Source organism: Scatophagus argus, chromosome 22, assembly GCF_020382885.2.
Source record: "Scatophagus argus isolate fScaArg1 chromosome 22, fScaArg1.pri, whole genome shotgun sequence".
NCBI lineage: Eukaryota > Metazoa > Chordata > Actinopteri > Scatophagidae > Scatophagus > Scatophagus argus.
The window spans coordinates 8,911,379-8,932,890 of record NC_058514.1 but is presented as its reverse complement, the minus strand read 5'-3'; the positions used below and the strand labels follow the sequence as shown (position 1 = coordinate 8,932,890).

General features: G+C 42.2%; 1 protein-coding gene across 5 annotated transcripts in view; it reads left to right on the top strand.

Moving 5' to 3' along the window:
• grm8a (glutamate receptor, metabotropic 8a) overlaps positions 1 to 21,512 on the top strand; it is a 252,609-nt gene that overhangs the window by 175,081 nt on the left and 56,016 nt on the right. For all 5 annotated transcript variants that reach the window (XM_046379333.1, XM_046379337.1, XM_046379335.1 and 2 more), the window contains 4 exons: positions 1,647 to 1,786; positions 3,972 to 4,118; positions 5,750 to 6,171; positions 7,378 to 7,744. In XM_046379333.1, coding sequence (XP_046235289.1) covers positions 1,647 to 1,786; positions 3,972 to 4,118; positions 5,750 to 6,171; positions 7,378 to 7,744 — 1,076 coding nt within the window. The remainder of the gene's footprint in view (positions 1 to 1,646; positions 1,787 to 3,971; positions 4,119 to 5,749; positions 6,172 to 7,377; positions 7,745 to 21,512) is intronic.

Below are 21,512 nucleotides of genomic sequence, written 5' to 3'. Positions count from 1 at the left end.
CGACTTGCCAGAATACCTCACTGCAGGTTTTCAGTCCTTATTGGTATTTAGTAATTACAGGTGAGGTTAGAGTTCAGGTGAGGGAAAAGACTTGGACAGAGAGTGTGTGTGTGTGTGTGTGTGTGTGTGTGTCTGAGGAGGTAAGTTAAAGTAGGAGGGATGATGGGTACAGTTGAATATGTACCAGTTTTCAAGGAAATGGACCTCATTCATTACTTCTTTTGTCTCTCTATCGATTTAGTCCCCCTCTGTTCTCCTCCCTCTCAATGACACTTACACTCATCCTTCCTTCTTCTCTCTCTTTTGCCAATTATATGTATTTCTCTCGGGAATTATGATCACATTGACAGAGCCTTTGCTTCTCCCTCTCTGCGTTTCTCTCTTGTCTTTATCCTCTCTTTCTTTTGTGCTCTCTGTCTGTGTAATTAGTTTTCTCTCTGTGCTATTGTGCAATCTTTTCTCCACCCTTCTCTTTTGAACTGTCTTTCTCCTCTCGTCTGTCTCTCAATTCACTTTTTGTTTTTATCTCATACACTCTTCCTTTAAATGTGTTTCTGTTGGTATTTTCCGTTTCTGGCACAAACCCTGCGTGTCTGTCTCTCTCCTTTGTCTGTTTCCAATCTTCACACTGTTTTCTCTCTTGCTTTGCCTCAAACAGGTAACTGTTTTTATATTTCCTCAGCATCATCCCACCATATCAGTGACTTATAGCACACAGGTGGAATTTCCATAATGCAGTGCTTTCTCCAGATGCACACTGTAATTGGATTTCCTTTATGCTACGCCAGATTCAGCAATTTGATTTGATTGTATTGCTACATAAAAGACGGAAGGCGAGTAAGTCAGAGAGGGATTAAAGGTTTGTGTTAAGCCTTATTGGTGGTGAGAAAACTGAACCTTAGTGGACACATAAACTTATCCAAGCGTGTGCATATTCAATCACACACCCCCACCACACACACACATGTAGGTGCAATGCAACACAACCTAGATTAAAGACTAAAGGTGACAGTGTCTTTGTTGTCTCAGCTCCTTCATGCACTGCCTGAGGAAATATTACTCCATTAAGTTTATATGTACCTCATGTATGTAATTTGTGTATTTAAGACTTTCTGCAACTCTCAATTATTTAATAATAATAAGATGAAAATGTGTGAATGTTGCATTTACTCTATTCTCATTCCTATTATTTCTTTATTTAACCTTTGGGCATTTTCTTGCAATTCATAAATGTCAACATTAAGTGGTCAGTGGCTGCAGTCCAGTATTGTGTTACAGTTTCTTACATAAAACGACACACTGTATTTTTCCTCAAAAATCTGGGAATTCCCTGTGTTGTTTGTCACCATGCTGTTTAGCTTTGATAATCATTCAGACTTTTACAGTCTTTGTTTAATCTGACGAAATGCGTGTACAAGAGGATACATCATTTCATATTCTATCAGAGATTTGGCCACAAAATAAAATTGCACTTTTATTTTATTTTTTTTTTTTCTTTCACTTTTTGGGAACTGTGGTTATTCTCCTGTTGATCAATAAAGAATGGGGCCATTTCAGCACAGATCAATATGTAATAGTATTACATTAAATCAGCGAGTTCGCCCTCTCTCTCTCTCTCTCCAACATCTGTTGCTTTTTTGTTCCAGGAAGTGCCGGTACACCAGTGGTTTTTAATGAGAATGGAGACGCTCCAGGAAGATATGATATCTTCCAGTACCAGATCACCAACAGGTCTACTGCAGAGTACAGAGTCATCGGCTCCTGGACCAATAAACTACACCTCAAAGTGAGATTTTCCACACACAAACATAGACACTCGAGTTCAGACACATAATCACACAACGGAACGGACACAACGAAATCAAAATGAAAACAGAGAGGAACAGCAGGAACATTTCTGACTTCTGTGAAGGAAAGAAAAAAATGATTTTACAGTAATCCGAAATGTATTTTGATTTAAGTGGTTTATTGACGCTTCTGAGGCACTGTCGACTAAAACGCCTTGGCAGAATGAAAGTTCAGCATCATTGTGAGCGGCGGCCGTGACTTCACAAATCCCCTGTTACTTTGCTGGATTTGTTTGAGTTATTGCTTTGGTTCAGACCCAAAAGTCAGCTGGAAGTTTGAGCATTTTTACAACAAAGTGTGGATCTCTTCTCCTTCTCAGAATGTTAATTGTTGTGCAGGGACGTACTCACACTGACACACGCCAACACAAGGTCACTCATGTAATATATACAACCTTTAAACACTGGCACCAGAAGAGGAGTACGCATCCACAAGAAAACACATCATTTAATGCATAAGCAAACTGGAATCCTATTGTCTTAGTCTCAGTGTCTCACTCACCGAATTACTTGAACACACACACACAAACGCACACAAATGCGTGCCCACAAACTCCTTCTGCATCGTGGAGTGTTTTGTGTTATAAATCCACCCAGGACTTCATTAGAAAGGCCAGATGACAGATGAGAAGACTAATAGACACAAAGTGCTTTCTGCCTGATGGACGGCCTGGCTTAGAGAGAGAGAGAGAGAGAGAGAGAGAGGTGGGGTGAGGTGGGGTGGGGGGCTGCAAAGGACAACGCACAGTTAAGGCACCCATGACTGGGCGCTTTGACAGATGACAAATTAACAGATGTACTTGATTTGTTTAACAATCCAGTTGGGTTTGAAGGCACAGAGGCAGATGTAATGATGAAAGTTTTCACAATCAACAAAGATTTGAATGCTCATCGGCGTGACGAGAGGACAGCTCTGTGGAACGGGAAGCAGTGGAAGTCAACACAGTGGCTTTCAAGACCAGCGGTGGACATGCAGTGTGTGGACGCAGCTAAGCTGATGAGGAAGATATTTACAGTTAAACCAAAATCAAGCTACAGCTATTTTTGTGCCATTATTACAGTGGAGAGGTTCACAACCGGTCCTGTGTTGTTGTGGGTTTTGCATAATTTATAGTTACCAAATAAGGTGTGTATCTGTGTGTATGTAAAAATTCCGCAAGAACTGTTAAGGCTATGAATAAATAATAAGTATAAAATACTGAATAAACAGGGGAAAACAGCAGCCAAGTGAAATGGTTTCAAAAGTTCAAACACAGTGCAGTTTTTTTTTAATCATTAGTGCATTTTATCTGACAGATATAATTGCGGCTCTAAATTGTGAACAGCCAGCAACCCAATACTGGTGTTTTAACACTGCAAATGAGTGTGTTTCTATATGTGTGTCAATGATCAAATCAAGTCCATTGTCTGTGGCCCCTGATGGGTTTTTCCTCCTAACTAGTTTTTGTTGGACTGGCACATCGTGTGCTTGTTTAAAAAAAGTAATGTTCCATTTTACTTATCACCATTGGCTACGGATGAACCTCAGGGACTTGCTGTAATGACAGAGTTACAAACACTTGCGCACATGATGACAAATTAAAATAAATGCACATCCAAACTCACAGAAAGCTTGGGGATCCGCAGTAATGCCAGCATGACACAAGCACAAACAAACAAAATGCACACATGGAAGAACATATGCACGCTCTCTCTCTCGCTCTCTCAGACGCACACACACAGAAGGAAATACAGATGGCCTATTTGTGCCAGATCTGATTATGGTCTGATTGCTGGCTTCCAGAGTAGCCGGTGTTAGATTTGTGCCCAGCAGCGCTCAGGAAAACGATCAGAGGATCTGATGTGCTAATTGCTCTCCAAGTTGCCCTGAAGACACACTTTCTGCAGGTACAGAGAAAACTCAGTGTTAAAGAAGTGTTAACACAAAATAACATGAGCTTCAGCAGATGGCTGCTAGTCTTCGTGTCGCTTAATATCCTGCAAGAAGGTGGGATCATTTTTGTTTTTGCCACCAGAACACAAATGATTTCATGTTTGTTGCACTTAAGACAAAAACAAACAAAATCCACGTTAACCGTATGGACCAGATTTCATACATTTGCCCAATTCTCTCCTCTGTGCTAGGTTGAGGCCATGCGCTGGAAGACAGATGACCCGTCTCTCCCGCCCTCTGTATGCAGCATCCCATGTCGTACGGGCGAAAGGAAGAAAGTGGTCAAAGGTGTGCCGTGCTGCTGGCACTGTGAGCGCTGTGAGGGATACCACTATCAGGTAGATCTCTGGACAAATGCAGGTCACCAGTTCCTGCTCTTGGGGGAGTTGGATATACACCATTACAGTTTGGGTCTCCACTGCCCTGTGCCACATCTCCATTGCTTACCTGACAAGATGAAATAATGGTGTGCAGCTCGTATCTAATCTCGTGTTTTGGTGAAGGACATAATGCCATGAGTGCCTGGGTTCACACATTCCAGGCGTCAAAATGAACGCTGGAAACCAAACGAGTCGTAGTCTAGTGGCAAAGTGATTCTCTAGATTCTCTAATTTCACTCCATTTTCTGTCTGTCTTGTTTGTGTAAAGTCACACCACGGAAAGGGATTCATCTTATTGTAATTCACCTTGATTGTTGTGTCTTAAAAACCGAGAAAACCTCCAGAGGTGTTGTGGTTAAAGTGCAAACTGTGACCAAGTGTTTCTGTTTAACAAGTAAACGCACATTCAGATTTGCTGGACATCTTTAAAAATGAATCAGCTGCAAGGTTTGTTTGCAAAAACAGAACTTCTGTGACATAATAAGCAGCTGTCAGTCTCTTCATGCGTTCACACGGTCTCTGCATTGCCTGCTTACTTTTACTCTACACATGAGTTCTGCTCCCATGTGTCCTGATCAGTGTTGTTTCAGCTAATTTCAGGCAATCAAAAAAGTGAGCCACTTTTGGTGTGGCGTTTTATATACAAGGAGGAACCCCATAGATGCTATTATAGCAAATGGAAGCACATAATTTGAGGTGAGGGAAAGGGGTCTGAACACACATTACGAACAATCATCCCCCATGTTAATTATATCACAGTTGGGGACAATTTGACAGCCTATCATCCCTTTTATTAGTTAGAAAAATCCACAAACAAGCAAGTATATGTGCACAGAGTTCCCCGTTCAGGATGAAATAAAAGGAAAAGAAAAAATCAGCCACAAGAGCAGCAGGCGATGCTTGTCAAAGCGAACAATCAATACTCATTTTGCAGATACGTGCATTTGCTGTAAAATCCATAATCTGTTGACACGTTTATTATAGATTTAGGATTTAAGCAGAATGGAAAATAGTACAGCAGCGTAGCAAAGAGAAGTAATTGAACTAAAGAGCAAGTGTATAAAAATGTGTAAAAACGCATTCACTATTGTTACAGTACATTTGAATAAAAGTGGGAGCTATTACCACACTTGTTTTAAGGGTTTGGGCTTTAAAAATGTATTTTATTGTACTAAGGCTGATTGATAAACTTTCACTTGTTCCTCCCAGATTTGCCTGTGGCCAATTTTTGCTTGATTTGGCTTCTTTTTCAATATCTGTCTCTATTTCTGTTGACTCCATCTGTCTCCAAGACATTTTCCAAAAAGTCAAAAGACTGCTGAGTTAGTGAAAGTATAACTAATCATTTGTATGCCTATTGAAAAAGTCTGAGGCCCAAAGCACTAATCGAGAAAACTGACAACTCTTTTTTTGGTAAAGATTAGCTTCAGCATCACTCCATGCATTGCCAATAAACACTGGGCTGGTTTCTTCTCCCTGATGAATTTAATGAGACAGGGAGAAAGTATTTTCTGTTAACTGACATTTTGGAACACTTTATTTTAAACTAAAAATTATTAAAATATATTATTAAAATCGTCCCTCTGCAGGCATCAGAGTTCACCTGTGAGCTGTGTCCGTACGAGATGCGACCCGATGCCAACCGCACTGGCTGCGTTCCCATCCCGATCATCAAGCTGGAGTGGCACTCACCCTGGGCCATCGTCCCGGTCTTCATCTCCATGCTCGGGATCATCGCTACTTCCTTCGTCATCGTCACCTTCGTTCGGTACAACGACACGCCCATCGTGCGAGCGTCCGGCCGGGAGATGAGCTACGTGCTGCTGACAGGAATCTTCCTGTGCTACGCCATCACGTTCCTGATGATAGCGACGCCGGATGTTGGAGTGTGCTCGTTCAGAAGGATTTTCTTGGGCTTGGGGATGTGTTTCAGTTATGCGGCGCTGCTCACCAAGACCAACAGGATACACCGCATTTTTGAACAAGGGAAGAAGTCTGTAACGGCACCCAGGTGAAGACTGCATCCTTCTGTCATTACACACACTCCCTTTTTGACCCCCTCTGCGTTCAGTACACACAGATTTCGATGAATGCAGTGGCACTTAAGGTCGCGGTGACTGTGTATTCACATGAAGACCTAACCTCCTCTCCTCCCTTAATAAGCTGCTTGCAGTCATTATTCATCATTTATTTTTCATCCATTATTTATGAGAGTCATGAACTCATACTCACCTATTGTACTGTTTGCACTCAGTGTGAGTGACTCAGGGACAGAGAGCATCAACTAAGTGGCTAAAATGTTAATTCAGTATTTAATAGTGCACAGGTTCATGTCCCTGCTACCCAGATGGTCACCTGTTTTTCCTTCAGCACCATCCATCTGTAAGAGTTATGCTTGTTCTACTGCTATTTTAAGATAATTAGTGTTTCCAAATTGCTTGGTCCTTTTCCAGGAAAGACTGGACAAGTAATTTAGCTGTCTTTTACTTGTATGTGACCGTTGCTCTTACTGTTTTTCAAGAAATATATATGTAGAAGAAAACACAGCAAATTACATTTGATACATTGAACAAAAACTACAGCACAATTGAGGTAAGAGCACTATGTGATGAAGGACAAGACAGTTAACATACAATGACTTTCTGCAGAGAGGTCTTCGAGGCTCTTTTCAGGATCCTGTCTCTGTGTGTGCATGTGTGTGTGTGTGTGTGTGTGCGTGTGCGTGCGTTTATGCGCCCTTAGGTTGTCACTCACTAAGCTTCCTTTGAGCCTGGGAGCTTGAAGGGCCAGGCTGTTTCTTCACTAAGGGTCTGAGTAAAAGTCTAGCTTTTGTTTTTTGGGGTATTATTTGCCCTCATTTCTGTCTCCCTGGCATCCAGATGATCATCACATTTCCTCAGTTCTGTGTTTGCTGTGGGTTACTACAACTGTTTGTCACTAGCCCTCTTTCTTGTCCTAGAAATTCCATCATTAACTTTTGCTTGATCTCCCTCCAACTCTTGAACGGGTTTGTGGCAGGATGCGAGCTTGTACCAACCTTTCGGATACTGTGAAAAAAGCTATGTTTTCTGCTTGATAGTCAAGAGTTTTTCATTTTTTAAAGATGTGTAAGACTTGTTGGCCAAAGACTAAAAAGTAGAAAACTCCACAGTGCATGTGGCACCCTAAAGCCCTTGCTTCACCAACTCCTCATTATCAATAATCCTCTCCTTCCCAGGTTCATCTCTCCTGCCTCCCAGCTCGTCATTACCTTTTCACTCATCTCCGTCCAGCTGCTGGGGGTCTTCGTCTGGTTCGCGGTGGACCCTCCGCACACGGTTGTGGACTACGGAGAACAGCGGACCCAGGATCCCATGGCGGCACGCGGCGTCCTCAAGTGTGACATCTCTGACCTGTCCCTCATCTGCTCACTGGGTTACTCCATCCTGCTGATGGTGACGTGCACAGTTTACGCCATCAAGACACGAGGCGTACCCGAAACCTTCAACGAGGCCAAGCCCATCGGATTTACCATGTACACCACCTGCATCATCTGGCTGGCGTTCATACCCATCTTCTTTGGCACGTCACAGTCTGCAGAGAGGGTAAGTGTGTTAATGTTTTATGTTCTTTTTGTGTCAAGCCTGTGATTTACCTTACCTGAATACTTTCTCAGCTGTTTTTTTTTAACATTTTCTATGTGAACTACAGCCTACAGAGAATGTGAGTATATTGCAGAAGTCCGCATTTCATCCTCATCATCTTAAGGTTTTCTGCGTCTCCAGAGAGGATAAGACCGTGGTGTGTGTCTTGTCAGCGTGTCTTTCTGTTGGATTACCCTGTATGTGACCTGTCTGGGATTTAAACAATTTTCCTATGAGCCATCATCACTGTCTACAGAAAGGATGACTACAGGGTGAATTTATGTGTTTCATATGTCTATGTGTGTGTGCGTGCGTGCGTGTGTGTTTATGTGCTTGTGTGATGCTGATGTATATTTGTGTGAGATATCTTTTATAGGATAACAATTCACTGACAAGTGGGTGGTTTATGGGCTTTCTGTGAACATGACTAAGCTCTTCTCGGACCATTTTGCATTATTAAGTTTCGGAATCACCTTTTTCAGTCATAAATTTGCATGTATTGCTATGGCAGAAAGTCTGCTTTCTCTGTCCCCCCTGAAGATCAAACCTGCATCTCTTGGCACAGAGAGGTAGATATGTGTTTCAATTGTAGCTAATGGCTTTGAGTCCAAAATCTCCTGACAATCCCCTGTGAGTACAAGAGGATTTTCTGTCTGGCTGATTGACTGGGTCCACGGTCCAGGCTTTTAGAGGGTTGTACTGTAGAGCTTATTCCTCCTACCTTTAGTCAATTATTGATGGGTGTATAATGTGAGTGAGATGTAACTTGCACAAGGTGGAAGTATGTGTGTGTATGTGTTGGCAGGTTAATGAAGGGAAGCTTCATTAGGGATGTACAGTGCATTTTCTCTATGTGTATTGAGCATTATTAGCTTTCACACACAGTTATCTACTCTGTTTTACACAACAATGTTCACATATAGATATGCTTGAACCCAAGCATAGTGGCTCCCTAACATTTATCTTGGGTCCTCCAAGGAGTCCTAAGCTAAATGTTGGGTATCAAAAAATAATTAAATGGATAAGCAGGGGAAAAATGCCTTTTTTAAACCTGGATGTTTTCACCTTCTCAGCCTCTAAAAATCCTTCAGATTAAATGATCTAAGAAGGAAAAATCCCTGCCCTAATGATGAGGAGGTGTAAGGGGTGACAAGTAGCTATTGCTCGATTTTTAAGAGGTTGTAAACGAAACAATAAGGTTGGGAGCTGCTGCCTTGGCCGGGATACAATCAGGTAGGTGAGAAATGGACATATTGAGTGACAGCCTATAAGCGTTGTCCTTACTATTAATTTAAAGAGAGATGGTTTAGGGGGCATGAACATACATACACTAAAATAGACAATCTGATTCATAACAATACAGAACGCACACACACACAATCACAGTAAACCACTGTGTTTACTTGAGCTAAAGCAGCAATGGCTTGATTCTATTTCTCGATAGTGCGTCTGGTCTGTTTTTTAACGATAAGACTCAAGGCAGGTCTGTGATTGCAGCTGTCACAGGTTGTACATCACAGTGCTGAGCCTTTGTGTACTGTAAATACACACATACAGTAGAAAGATAAGCAGTCACCAGATATGAAGGCATGATGGTGAATGGATAGATGGGGCTGCATCATTCTCAGCTTTCAGGTTTAACATAATATGCACATAAACACACACACATACACACAGACCGTAGAGATACGAATCCAAAGCTGTTTAGCAAAGAAATTAATCAAATTGATGTACAGCACCAAAACAGAGTGTGTCCTTGAGATCGTAAGCGAGTCCAACTGCACAGTCTGAAATATCAATATTCTGTCCAACTGTGTCATCGTCCTCTGCATAACTCTCATAGTCTGCCCTGTTTTGGAGTGTCAGTCAGGCAATTTTCGTTTCTCCCTCTCTTTGCGTCCCATTTTCCTTTCAAGGCACCTCTGTCGCATAGCAAAAAGCTGACATCAAAGTGATCCCGTCTAATCACACATCAGGGAAATCATACTCTTGCTGGATGTTTCATAGTATTTTTTCCTTTTGCTCGCTCTCAGTCTTTTCGAGAAGACTCAAGAAGTGAGAGAGTTTTGAGATGGTTATTGATGCAGAAAGTTTTAAGTGACTCAGTCAGGGTTTCATTCTTTTCTTTCCTTTAAAGCAATGATCTTTTTTTTATTTTGCCACATTCACACAATTATAACCTAATAGGGAGAACATTGCACATTCACTCTCTTCAGATGGAGACTTTAATCCCATTATCATGGCACCTTTAGGGTGTGTTCAGGCATATGTGTGGCTGCAGAAGTCAGAAGTCTGCTTATTTATGCAGGTGTACAGGTGTGCGCATGCATGTGTGTGTGTGTTAATTGACATGCTGTAGCGACCTTCCTTACTGGTTGGGTTGAGCAGCGTCCGTGCCATGTTTGTTCAGCTAATTAGAATGTCCACCAGCGACTTCTTGTGTATTTGCGTTTGAGTGTGTTTGTCTGGTGTGTTGCATTTAATTGGAATATCCACCAGTGCACATTTGTGTGTCTGTGTATGTTGTGTCTAATTGGAATATCCTCTGGAGTGTGTGGCAGCTGGCTGGCTAACAGAGAGAGCCGAAGAGAAGGAGGAGGGAGAGACGAGTGAAAGGCATAAACAGGTAATGATGTGACTCGCTGATGGGGCTTTAATGAGGAGAGCTCTACCAAGGGCATAGGTTTGGTTTCATGATGGGGGAGAAGGAGACCAAGGTAGAGTGGAGTTAGCTGGAGGTTTGATGATGACATGACTCACATTAAGATTAACTGTCATCAAATGGCTGTTATGTTCTGCCAAGTCATTCTTCAGTGTAGTTAGAGGTCAAATGTAAGCTTTAAAAGCACTGTATTTCAGGGGAGGGTGCGGGGGTCAGTGCACCGTGGAACGGTTGAAAGCTCTCAAAGACTGAACCTTCAGCTGTTAAATGTTTTGGGATTAAAGTTTTGCGTTCTTGTCAGATGTGCAATTTTCCTGGGACCAGTGTGTGTTTAGGATACTATAATCAGCTTTTAAATGCTTGAAATGGCATCTGCTTGCCTCTCTCTGGATCAGATTTTACATGCTGTTAAAGCCTGCATTGTGGGAGGCAGTAGAGTAGGTACAGTGAGATCAGTAGTAGACTGAGCTGATGTGAAAGGAGAGGTGAAGTCCATAAAGCCCAGTGGATGGAGCAGTGTGTGTGTGTGTGCTCATACAACAAGGGTCACAATGCATAACCTTCCACCTAAAGAAATCTGACATTTTCTCACAGCTTCAGGGCTGAATGAAGTCTGGCATACAGGATGTCATGTTGTCTCTTTAGACTCTCTCAGAATGTGTATATATGGTGTTCATACCTGTCGTAACCCACTCATTGTCACTCGTTTCTCTTTTCCACCCATGTACTTTTTGTGTATTCCCTTCCACATCTTCCTCTGTTCTCAGCTTCCCTCTCTCCCTCCTCCCCATGGCTTATGTCCTGTGCCTGACACTCCTTTCCTCTGAATACACAACACAGCTCTGAGTCACAGGGGGCAGAGAAAAGGGGGGAGGGGGGCAGAGAAAAAGGGGGGGGGGGGGGCAAAGGAAGGGAGAGATGAAAATTGAAAGAGAAAGTTACAGCGAGAGAAAGGAAGGCACATGCAGGGAGGCAGCGAGACACTGAATAAGAGTGTGAGAAATAAATGGAGAAAGAGGGAGAGAGAGGGATGCTTAACCATCACCAATGAGGGAAGTATTGTTTTGAAATGGGTCATGCTACCATGCAGAGGCTGCTGGCTCCAAACAGCTTCTGCCGCACCCTGCAGAAATGGGAAAGGTTGTGTGTGTGTGTGTGTATGTTGTGTATATGTGCATGCGTGCTTGCCTCTGCCTCGATCTCTCTGCTTGGTGTAGAGCCCTAACCACAGGGTACCTCCTCTCTCCAGCTATCTCTCTCTTTCTCTGTGTCAGTCCCACCGTTCCTTCCCTGACACTATGGACAGAAGACCCCTCCAGCCCTCCTCTCTCTCTCTCTCTCTCTCTCTCTCTCTCTCTCTCTCTCTCTCTCCATCTATATATTTCTCTCTTTCTTCCTCCCCTTGAGTCACCCCTCCCATTCTCCATATATCTTGAAAATGGTCAGCCTGTTGTCTCCCACCTCTGACAGAGGACCACAACCCGCTCACTGTATGTCATTTTTATATGACATTTGACATTAACATTGTTTGTTCTTGCTTGTGGACACATGTTTGAGTGATTTTGTTGTTTTTGTCTGATACAGTTAAATTTGTATATGGATGTAAGACCTGATAAGATATTTTTTTTTATCCATCTGGAAGAAAATTTTTGGCTGAAATTTAAACTTTTTGAGGGAATTTTTCCCTTTACCCACACATTGACACGAACCTTTTGGTCTGCATTAGCAGGTAAAGAGTAAAAGCCAGCATGGGAACAAGGTGAATTCTGCAGTGTTGAAGAACAGGGCTACATGTTCTGAACAGTATGAATCTACTAGTTCAGTCAGTAAAGGTGCTATTCATACACACATAAGCCTCTCAAGGCCTCCCATTTACCTTCTGACACATTCACCATCTCTCTCTCATACATAGCCGCCCTCCCACTCTCTCTCTCTCTCTCTCTCACACACACACACACACTACTGCCTTAGACCAGGGACAGACCCAAATGTCTTAACCTCAACATAACCCCTTTAACAAGAGAAGAATGGAATATGGTCTCACTTTGAGTAACTTTCCTCATTTTTTTCCTCTTGTGATTGCATTTGGTCCTCAGGAGTATATAAAGAACACACACAATCTATATACCTGCCTCACGAATCCATTTATACGCACATTGTCACGGCTCACTGTCCTCAGACAGATTTATGGTCATGACTGTGGTCCCGGTGGAAAACCAGTGATTGCCCAGATCCTTAGCGGGAGTGACCACCGGTAATCAATCTGTAGTAATCTGAAGAGGTTGGGGGAGACAGGGAGGAAGAATGAAAGCAACCTGCTGAGAGAGAGGGTAAGAACAATGATGTAAAAGAAAGATTGAGGAGGAAAGCAGGAAAGAGACTTAGAGGGGAATAGAAAGGAGGCAGCAAGACTGAGCATGCAAGGCAAAAGTGCAGCAAAGAAGGAATGAATCAGAGAGTGTGGGAGTGCAGAGTGAGAGCGACGTCAGTGACTACACGGAGACAGAGAGTCAGAGAGGGGTGGGATCTGTCATAAAATGCTAAAGATGGAGGAAGAGGAACTACCTAATGTTAAAGAGAGAGAGAAGATGATTTATGTGGATCAAAGATGAGGAGGAGTAACACTGAATTACTGAAAGATGCAAAGAGAATGACAAGAGCAAGAAGAGAAATGTCTGAATCGTTAGAGAGTTGGACGAATGGTCAAAGCTGTGACGTCGTGAGAGATTGAAAATCACAACCGACTGTCACACAGCCGTCCCAAGCACAATACTGCACAAGTGCCTTGGAAAAATCACTTTGCAGGGCTTATCATAAGACTCAATTTATTTCCATTTGTGCTTTGACTGGCCACTGGGTGATTCATCGGCAGCTTATGTCAGTGAAAATCTATACCACTAGATACTTAAACACATTGCAGGCAGACGGAGATCACAGAGGAAGATGAACCTGAGGCACAGGTAGACACGGGATTAGTTTAGGCAAACACAAGGAAAATATATTCACGAATGTAGAATTTGGCCATGGCGTTTAGTGCCACACTGGCAAACTAAACTATCTGGCGAAAACTGGAATGCAGAGCTGGGGTGTAATGGTTGGGTTGCATATGTGCAGGGTGACTAACAGCTGGAGGGGAAATGGAGTGCCACAGCTGGAAAGACAAAGTAAGAAAGAGAACTAACAGGGAGGGAGAGGTAAACACAGAACACGACATAGCTGGACCATGGCCATTTCTTTACTCAGAGGGCATTTAATTAAACCAAAGTCTCAACTCACTAATGGTAGAATAAACAAATGTTGCCTGATAAGTGAATAACATCAGGAATTGGTGTTGGACTGTCAGTAAGGAATTATGCTGAAAATCCTGAACCCTTCCTGAGGTTTCTTACAGTTTTCTCCCTCCCCGTTTAAGTTTTTCTAAAGATTGTCCTTGGCTGTTGTAGGCTGTTATAGATTTTAAAGCCCCTCAAGAGAAATTGTGTTTTGCGATATTGGGCTGAATAAAGTTGGATTGTCTTGACTTCAATTTAAAACTATCTTCAAAATGCAAACTCTCTTGGTTTGAGTTGAAATAAAAATAAAAAGCAGGTAGCAAGCAAGTATCCTGAAATCACCACCTTTAAACCTGTAACGCCTACAGATGCAGCGAACAATGATCAACAGAACACCAGGCTTTCTCTCCTCATGCCATGGCGTCATGCCATCTTTATTCTGAATTTACCCTTCGTTCGGGTGACCACCTTCTACAAGGCTGTGTGGTGGTGGAAGGGGGGCTTTTGCAATCTTTTGCAGAGTTCTGGTGGGATTTGGTCGTTTGGCTGAAAATGGGGAGAGACAGACAGCAAGTGTCAGATCCTGACATCAAACAGTGAGATGTTGAAGGATTGGGGGGGCGATGCCCAAAGGGGGGGACCTCACACAGAGACGCTCGCAGTCGCACACACACTTGCAGACCGTGCACGCATACACACGCTGCATGCGGTCACGAACACATACATTGAAGTACACTTAAACACACACACACATACTCTTCTCAAGGGAGCAATAGAGATGGGCAAAGAACAGTATAAATCCAAACTTCTGCACAAAACTGTCTTTGAGGGCTTGGTGCAGCAGTCATTTCCTTCAGTCTTAGATCTTAGATCTCTACACCAAATAATAAAGATCACATGTCCTGTTTTATATTCTGTTTATTTTCCACCTCCACTGCCGACATGTCTTCATCTGTGCACTTGTCAGCCTGTAGAGAGACAGACTGCATGGCAAAGCAAAAAGCCATTAGCAGATAATAACAGGCTTCAACACAGGTGCTGCAGCTCATTAACCAGTTGTGTTGGCAGTCTATACATACAGTTTTTTAAATCTGATTGTTTTTGGGTCTATTAACAAAACAAGTTGTGAAGCATGCGAAGCAAATGCACAATATTTAAAAAATGATGTTGCATTAATCATCCATGAAGATGATAATTTAGGCAAAATGAAAAATATTGGAAAATTGATTCATGAAGCCACTTTAGATGACCTGTTTTAATTAGTGTTGTAATGCTGAACCTGTCGACCCCAAGAGAAATTCAAAGTTTGTTGCCTTTCAAGCCGTTGCTTTTCAGATGCAGTAACCTGGCAGTGGTAGGGAAATACTTGGCTTGGGAATTTTGGAGCTCTGTCAGGCTCAAATATATCAGGATGCATTCGGGTCTGAATCAGGAATAAATAGTCCAGTTACCCGTGAGCTGTGGGCCAGTGCCATGATGTTCTTATTCCGGTTCGTGCTTCCAACTGACTTGTCTCTGGGGTATTTAAGTGTTAAGCCACTGGAAAATATTAGCAGTTTGGATGTGATTACACTGGTTTGTTTACAAATGAAAAGGTGCGCTAGAAGTGCCGTGCACATTCAAGTTTGTAATAAATTTTGTTCTTTCTTATGTGTATACTAACCGTATGTGCGTGTCTGTCAGAGCAGCACTTGCATGAGTGTGTTTGTGTGTGTCTGTAAATACTGTAAACAGATGGGTGTCAGTACCACTCACAGAGTAAAACTGTTACACTGAGAAGACTGCCAAAGAGGCACTAACTAACCAAGACTTCTTGTATTGGAGTCTGTCTGAGCTTTATTGCAGATTGTGCTTAACTACATACTTAACTATACTTGTCACTAAGGACGCTATCAAGGAAACAATAAATTGCAGACTTTGTAAGGCGAACGGGGACTGGTGGCATTTTCTTCTAATTCAAAACACTGTTAAATTACAGGAGCTAGAGGACTGTTCTTTACAAAGCTAAAAAGCTAGCTAAAGGAACCTCTTGTGTTACCTTAAATAAAATCACCCAATAAAGGCCATGATGTTATCAGCTATCAGCAGATTATTTTTTTCCTGCTTTAATTTCGTTAGAAACACAAAAGAGGGTTGCAACTGTGTAATGCAACTCAGTGCTACTGTGGGAAAAGTTGTTTTTTTTTTGCATCATATGCAGCCCAGTCTCTGTCCAGATTGTGTAACATCAGCTGCATGAACTTCCTATTTAACATCCGTAACAGAAGAGCAGACATACGGTTAATCCCGTTTTACATGCTCAAGGTGTGACACATTTTATCCCACCTACAACTTGGACAGCAGTCTGTTGACTGATGATGCGCCATGTAGGTCCTTGCTGGGTATTTTAATTGGCTGAAGCTGTGCACAGCGGGGCCACAGTCATGTCAGTTTGGAGAGAGAGAAAGAGAGAGTTATTCACAACAGGTCCACCCTCACAGTATGCTTTACCATGAAACCTTTTTCAACAATTCAAAATTCATTTGACTTGAAAATACTGGCCTCACCTCACACAGATCCACAAGTCAATAAGAGCCACACTAACAAGCTGTGGCAGAGCAAACACAGATGTAACAACAAATGCCCTGTGCGTTCTTTTATGACAAACACACGGACCTTATTCCAGTATGGATTGGATGGTGGAAAATGTGTCTCTAAGTGCTGTTTTGTAGAAGGTAATGAGACACTTGTGGACAAGAAGTGACGACACTTGGGCCCAATTAAGCTGCACTGACACAAAGTTAAAACATTCTGCTTGAAAATCCTGTGTCAGGGCTTTCTTCTTCTTTTTTTTTTTTGTTTTTTTTTCCACTCCTATTCCGGGAAAAATGTGTGTGATGGGCATGTGAAAAAGTATAACTCGAAGATTTAATCAGCTCTGAATAAAATGCATCTTCAGACTTTCAGGCATTTCTAAAAAGCAGCTACTCCTCTCACCTTTTGGTCATTTTTATTCTGAATCATAGTGTACTCAACTGCCTCTATTGGTGGTTTGATTTTAACAATCCAAGCCTAACCAAACTTTGCACATAGGTCCCATCGCATGCCAAGCTTCTGCAAGTGGCATTGTGGTCCAGTTGTTTCAGAAGTTTACCTCTTCTGATCCTTATGATTCAAACAATCAGCTTGTCATCAAGCTCCGCAGAAACCTGATAAAGACCCCCATGCAGAGCAGGATGTTCCTAGAACCGGAATGAGAACACTGGATAAGAGACTCAGGATTTTAAAGATTTTTTTTAATTTAAAAAGTTTTAAATAATTATGGTCCAGAGCTAAGTATCACATGGTGACACAGAATGAACATCTGCTCAGGCAGTGTGATATGTGAATTAGAGACATGAAGTCAAGGTTAAATGTTAATTTTGGTCCACATAGTCCTGCTATGACACCACCTCTATTTCTTATTTGTTTTCCTTCTCTTCCACCTTCTTCTTTTTTCTCCTAAAACTGCCCAGTCCTGACTCACTGCTGCACAGAGCTGAAATTGGTGTGGTTTTTATCGAGTGGTTACATTCCAGCGTAACCATTAAATGATGGTTTTGAAGTTGTTTTTGGATACACAAACTGTGCTCATTTTTCTTTGCTACCAGTTGTTAATGTGTTTGGGCATACATCTATTTAAAGCAGCCAGATTCAGTGCAAAGCAACTTGGCTTATGGCGGAGAATATATTTCATAATGAAAATTTGACAAAAGAAATTGGCCTACTCGGTTTTTAAGGTTGGTTTTAATGGATGACAAAACTCTGACAGGTTGGCGCTTCTGTATTTCAAAGGATTAAAACGCCCTAATTAATAATATTAATGATACTTCTGTAAATTGTCATTTAATTTGTCATTTGTAAGGCTTTCCACAATATTTTGGAGTGCTTCTGTGGGAACTTTTGCTCATTCATGCAGTAGAGCACTTGTGATGTCGGACACTGATGTCAGACCAAAAGTCCTGGCTCACAGTCTCCGTTCCAGTTCATCCCAAAGGTGTTGGATTGGGTTGAAGTCAGGGCTCTTTGTGAGTCAGTCAAGTTCTTCCACACCAAACTCATCCAACCATGTCTTTGTGGAGCTTTGCTTTGTGCACTGGGACACAGTCATGCTGGAATAGAAAAGGGTCTTCAACAAACTGTTGCCACTAAGTTGGAAGCACAGCATTGTCCAAAATGTCTTGGTATGCTGAATCATTAAGATTTCCCTTCACTAGAAGTAAGGAGCTGAGCCCAATATGTGAAAGACAGCCCATCCCAATACTTTTGTTCATATAGTACATTGAAAGTGAACAGTGAGCTAACCAAAAATGTAGTATTTAATTCCTGTCCTTTCCTTTCCTGTCCAGATTTAATTTAATCTATAAAAGAGTGATGATCATTCTTCATATTCAGAAGTGGTAAAACATTCTCCCATTTTCTAAATAAATAAATAAAAATAAAATCTCCTCAACCTCCCATGGCTCAGGTGATTAAAAAGATGAGTGATCCCACGGTGTGAGTGGACAGAAACAGGAGGTGCCAGACACACAGGGACGCACACACACACACACACACACACACAAAAGGTTTTAACACAAAGCTAAATGGCAGTATGAAGTTAGTTCAAGACCCTCAGGCAGTCTGTAAAGTCACCTCGCTCGTAAAATGGTTCTGTTAGGACAGGAACCAATCAAGGACACCTAAACTCATTATCAGTGCACAGAAGGTAGCATGTTAAATGAGCAAAGCTGATATGGAGAGGTGGAAAAAAAAACCACAGGGAGATAGTAGACCAACAGAGAAAGGAAGATAGTGAGGCGAAAAGATAAAATCAGAAAGAGTTTGCAAAGACTGAGAGGCAGATGTAGAGGGAGATATTGGAATATATTTTAGGGAGACATACATGGTAATGGGGAGTGTGATGCAGAGTGTGGACAGAGATGAGGGGGCGTGAAGGAAAGGATGGAGTGAGGGAAAGAAAGTCATTCACAGTGCTTTCTCATCCTTGTATTTTTCTTATTTCCAACCTCTTTTACGCTCCGGCCGTTCACTGACAAACTCGCCAGCAGTCATTTATCTTAAACGAGACGTGGGAGACAAAAGGAAATAGGAGTGACGTCTGCTGGGAGATCTCAGTGAATCAGCGACAGCAGAGAGTTGAACATGAGTTCACTTTATGCTCATCTATTTGATGCAACGGGGTCCAAGTGAGGGGGCAGATGTTCTCGGTTTTAAAGTTTGCGGGAAGGTTTTCTGTGATATATCAGCACTTCTGTCAACAATTAAATGCCTCTTCATTCGGTTACGCTTTTAAATACTTTTATCAAAGGCTGTGCACGGCAGTGCCAACAACGACAACAGCCAACTGCTCAGTTTCTTGGCAACAAACAACAGCAAGCCGGTTGCCGGGTAACAACACAGTGAAGCTGTGTTAATTTGAACATGTGTGAGCTTCCATGTTAAGTGCCCTGCGGGAAAAACCTTCCATTTCATCAGTGCTGCAGGACCTTGTTCCTCAGTTCAGTCACTGCACTACTTTCTCATCTCTTCTCTTTTCCTGCATCTTCTTCCACTTCCTGTCAGACCATGATTGTTCTCTCAAATGTTTCCTTTTGTGTTCCTTGTTCACCTGCTTTCTCTCTTACTTCCTCTTGTTTATTCTACCTCCTTCTTCTTCATTATGTCTTTCACATTCACACCATCTGTGTCCCTCTCTTCTCTCTCTCTCTCTGAACTTTTCTGTTTCTCCTTTGCTCTACTGTTGGCTATGTTGTCTATGTTGCTGGCCAGAACTCTTTGATTCCCTTTTTTCATACTCTCTGGTACATATGAAAGGAGATGCAATAAATCAGAGAAACAGTGTAATGACTTAGAATATTTCGTGTCTTGAGTCATCAAGCATGAGAGGCTGGGATTTGTGTGTGTGTGTGTGTTTCTGTCCTTATCATTCATGCATAATGTGATTCATATTTGTATGAGGATGCGCTTGTTGACTGGTGCACATGCATCCATTGAGACTACTTCAGCTGCGTTCAGACCCCTACAACAGAGTAGGGATGTGCAGAGGAGATGTAAGCCTTCATGACAATGTCATTCTTCATTTATGCAACATATGTCCTAGGTCTTAACTTATGGGTGTAACATGTCTCGAGTGGAAATAGAAGATAGGCCTAATTGTAGCGTTCACGAGGTGTATCTATAGTATAGCCATGTCAAAGCAGGACAGCCGTCAACATCAGCTGTCAAGCCTCAGCTATCTGCCGCGAAGAGAGACTGTTCTCTCTGCACTTCACTCACCGCTGGGTGGCCTCACTATCAAGCTGCCTGTCTCTTGGGATCAGCCATGTGTCTGGGGAATTACATTCTTACACAGCAATTAAGCGACTTACATTAAATGGCAATGTCCACTGCCAGATAAGATGAAACTCATATTGTCCTGCAAAAAAAAGAAAAAAGAAAGTTAGGAAAAAGAAATGAGTATCCTTGAGAGGACAATAAAAACATCACAATAATCAGCACAGAACTGTGACGTCAATTTGGGGAATGTTACTTACTGACCAATGATTTAGCTAAAGAGTCGCTTTCTTGTTTCCTCCCAGAATGCCGTGTACGTTTTCCTCCTCTTTCTGTTTTTTTTTTCACTCTTCTTCCTCTCTTCCCTTTTCTCTCACCAGGTATTAAAAGCACACCAGCCATCATCCTACCCCTCTGCTCCTCTTTCTGCATCTCTCCCTATCATGGACCAGAGAGTCCCCGTCTGTAAATGTTTTAAACCTTAAGGGAACACGTTGTATGCAGTCATCCGTAGCTAATCGTCTTCCTTTTGAGTGTGACTTTTGGGATAATAGGGCGTTCTTCCCGATGCACGTATTTTTCGCCATTATCAGCCGTAGACAGCGGGTTGGAGGAAGATAGTTTCAGTCTTTAGAGTGTGCGTGTATGTGTGTCTTTGTGTAAATAACAGCTGGAAGCCACGACTTTGGACCAAAGGCTAGATGTAATGGAAGCAGCTATCAGCAGACTCACTGCTGTTTTGATAAGAGCGAATTCACTCCTTAAGGGAATCTCTTCTTTCCTGTCGTTTCCTATGTTATTGAGCCTTTTTTTTCCTTAACTTATTCCATTTTCACTCTTTTCTTCATCAAATCTCTTTCAATTTTTTTTCTCCATCTCAGTTTCATTCCCGTCTGTCTCTCCTACTGAAAACACTCCATCTGTTCCTCTCTGATACAGCCACTCACTGATCGCCGTATCACTGCAATTCAATTGAGTGCAATTTGTTGGCAGGGAATATGAGAAAGAAACAATATGGCAGAGTACGAGAGAACCCACAGATTCTCTCTTGCTGCTCTCTCGTGATCTTTTTTTCCTCTTGCTTAATTGGTGATTTGTTTCAAACAGCTGCAAAATTCAGTTTTGTGTTAGCGCTTTGTTATGTGTGTGATCTTGGTCGAGGTGAGCTGAGGTGAAAGTCAGCCGATGGGATTGGAGTTTAAACTGCTTTCAGAGCCTGTAGCGGAGCTGCAGGCAGAGCTCTTTAACCCCGACCTACACAGTCTGCAGGAAAACAAACTTAAAGTGTGACTGTGTGAGTAATTTCTTTGTAAAGCTTATGCACACTGTGTGCATACTGCATGTATGTAAATGTGACAGACCTACATACTTATATTAGTTTAGTTTAGTGTATTTTTTTGGGGGGGGGCGGTTTGTGTGTGTGTGTGTGTGTGTGTGTGACTGGGTGTGTGCGTGGATTTGCCTCCAGTTTATTGGCTGTACACTCCTCTTTCCCTTTGGC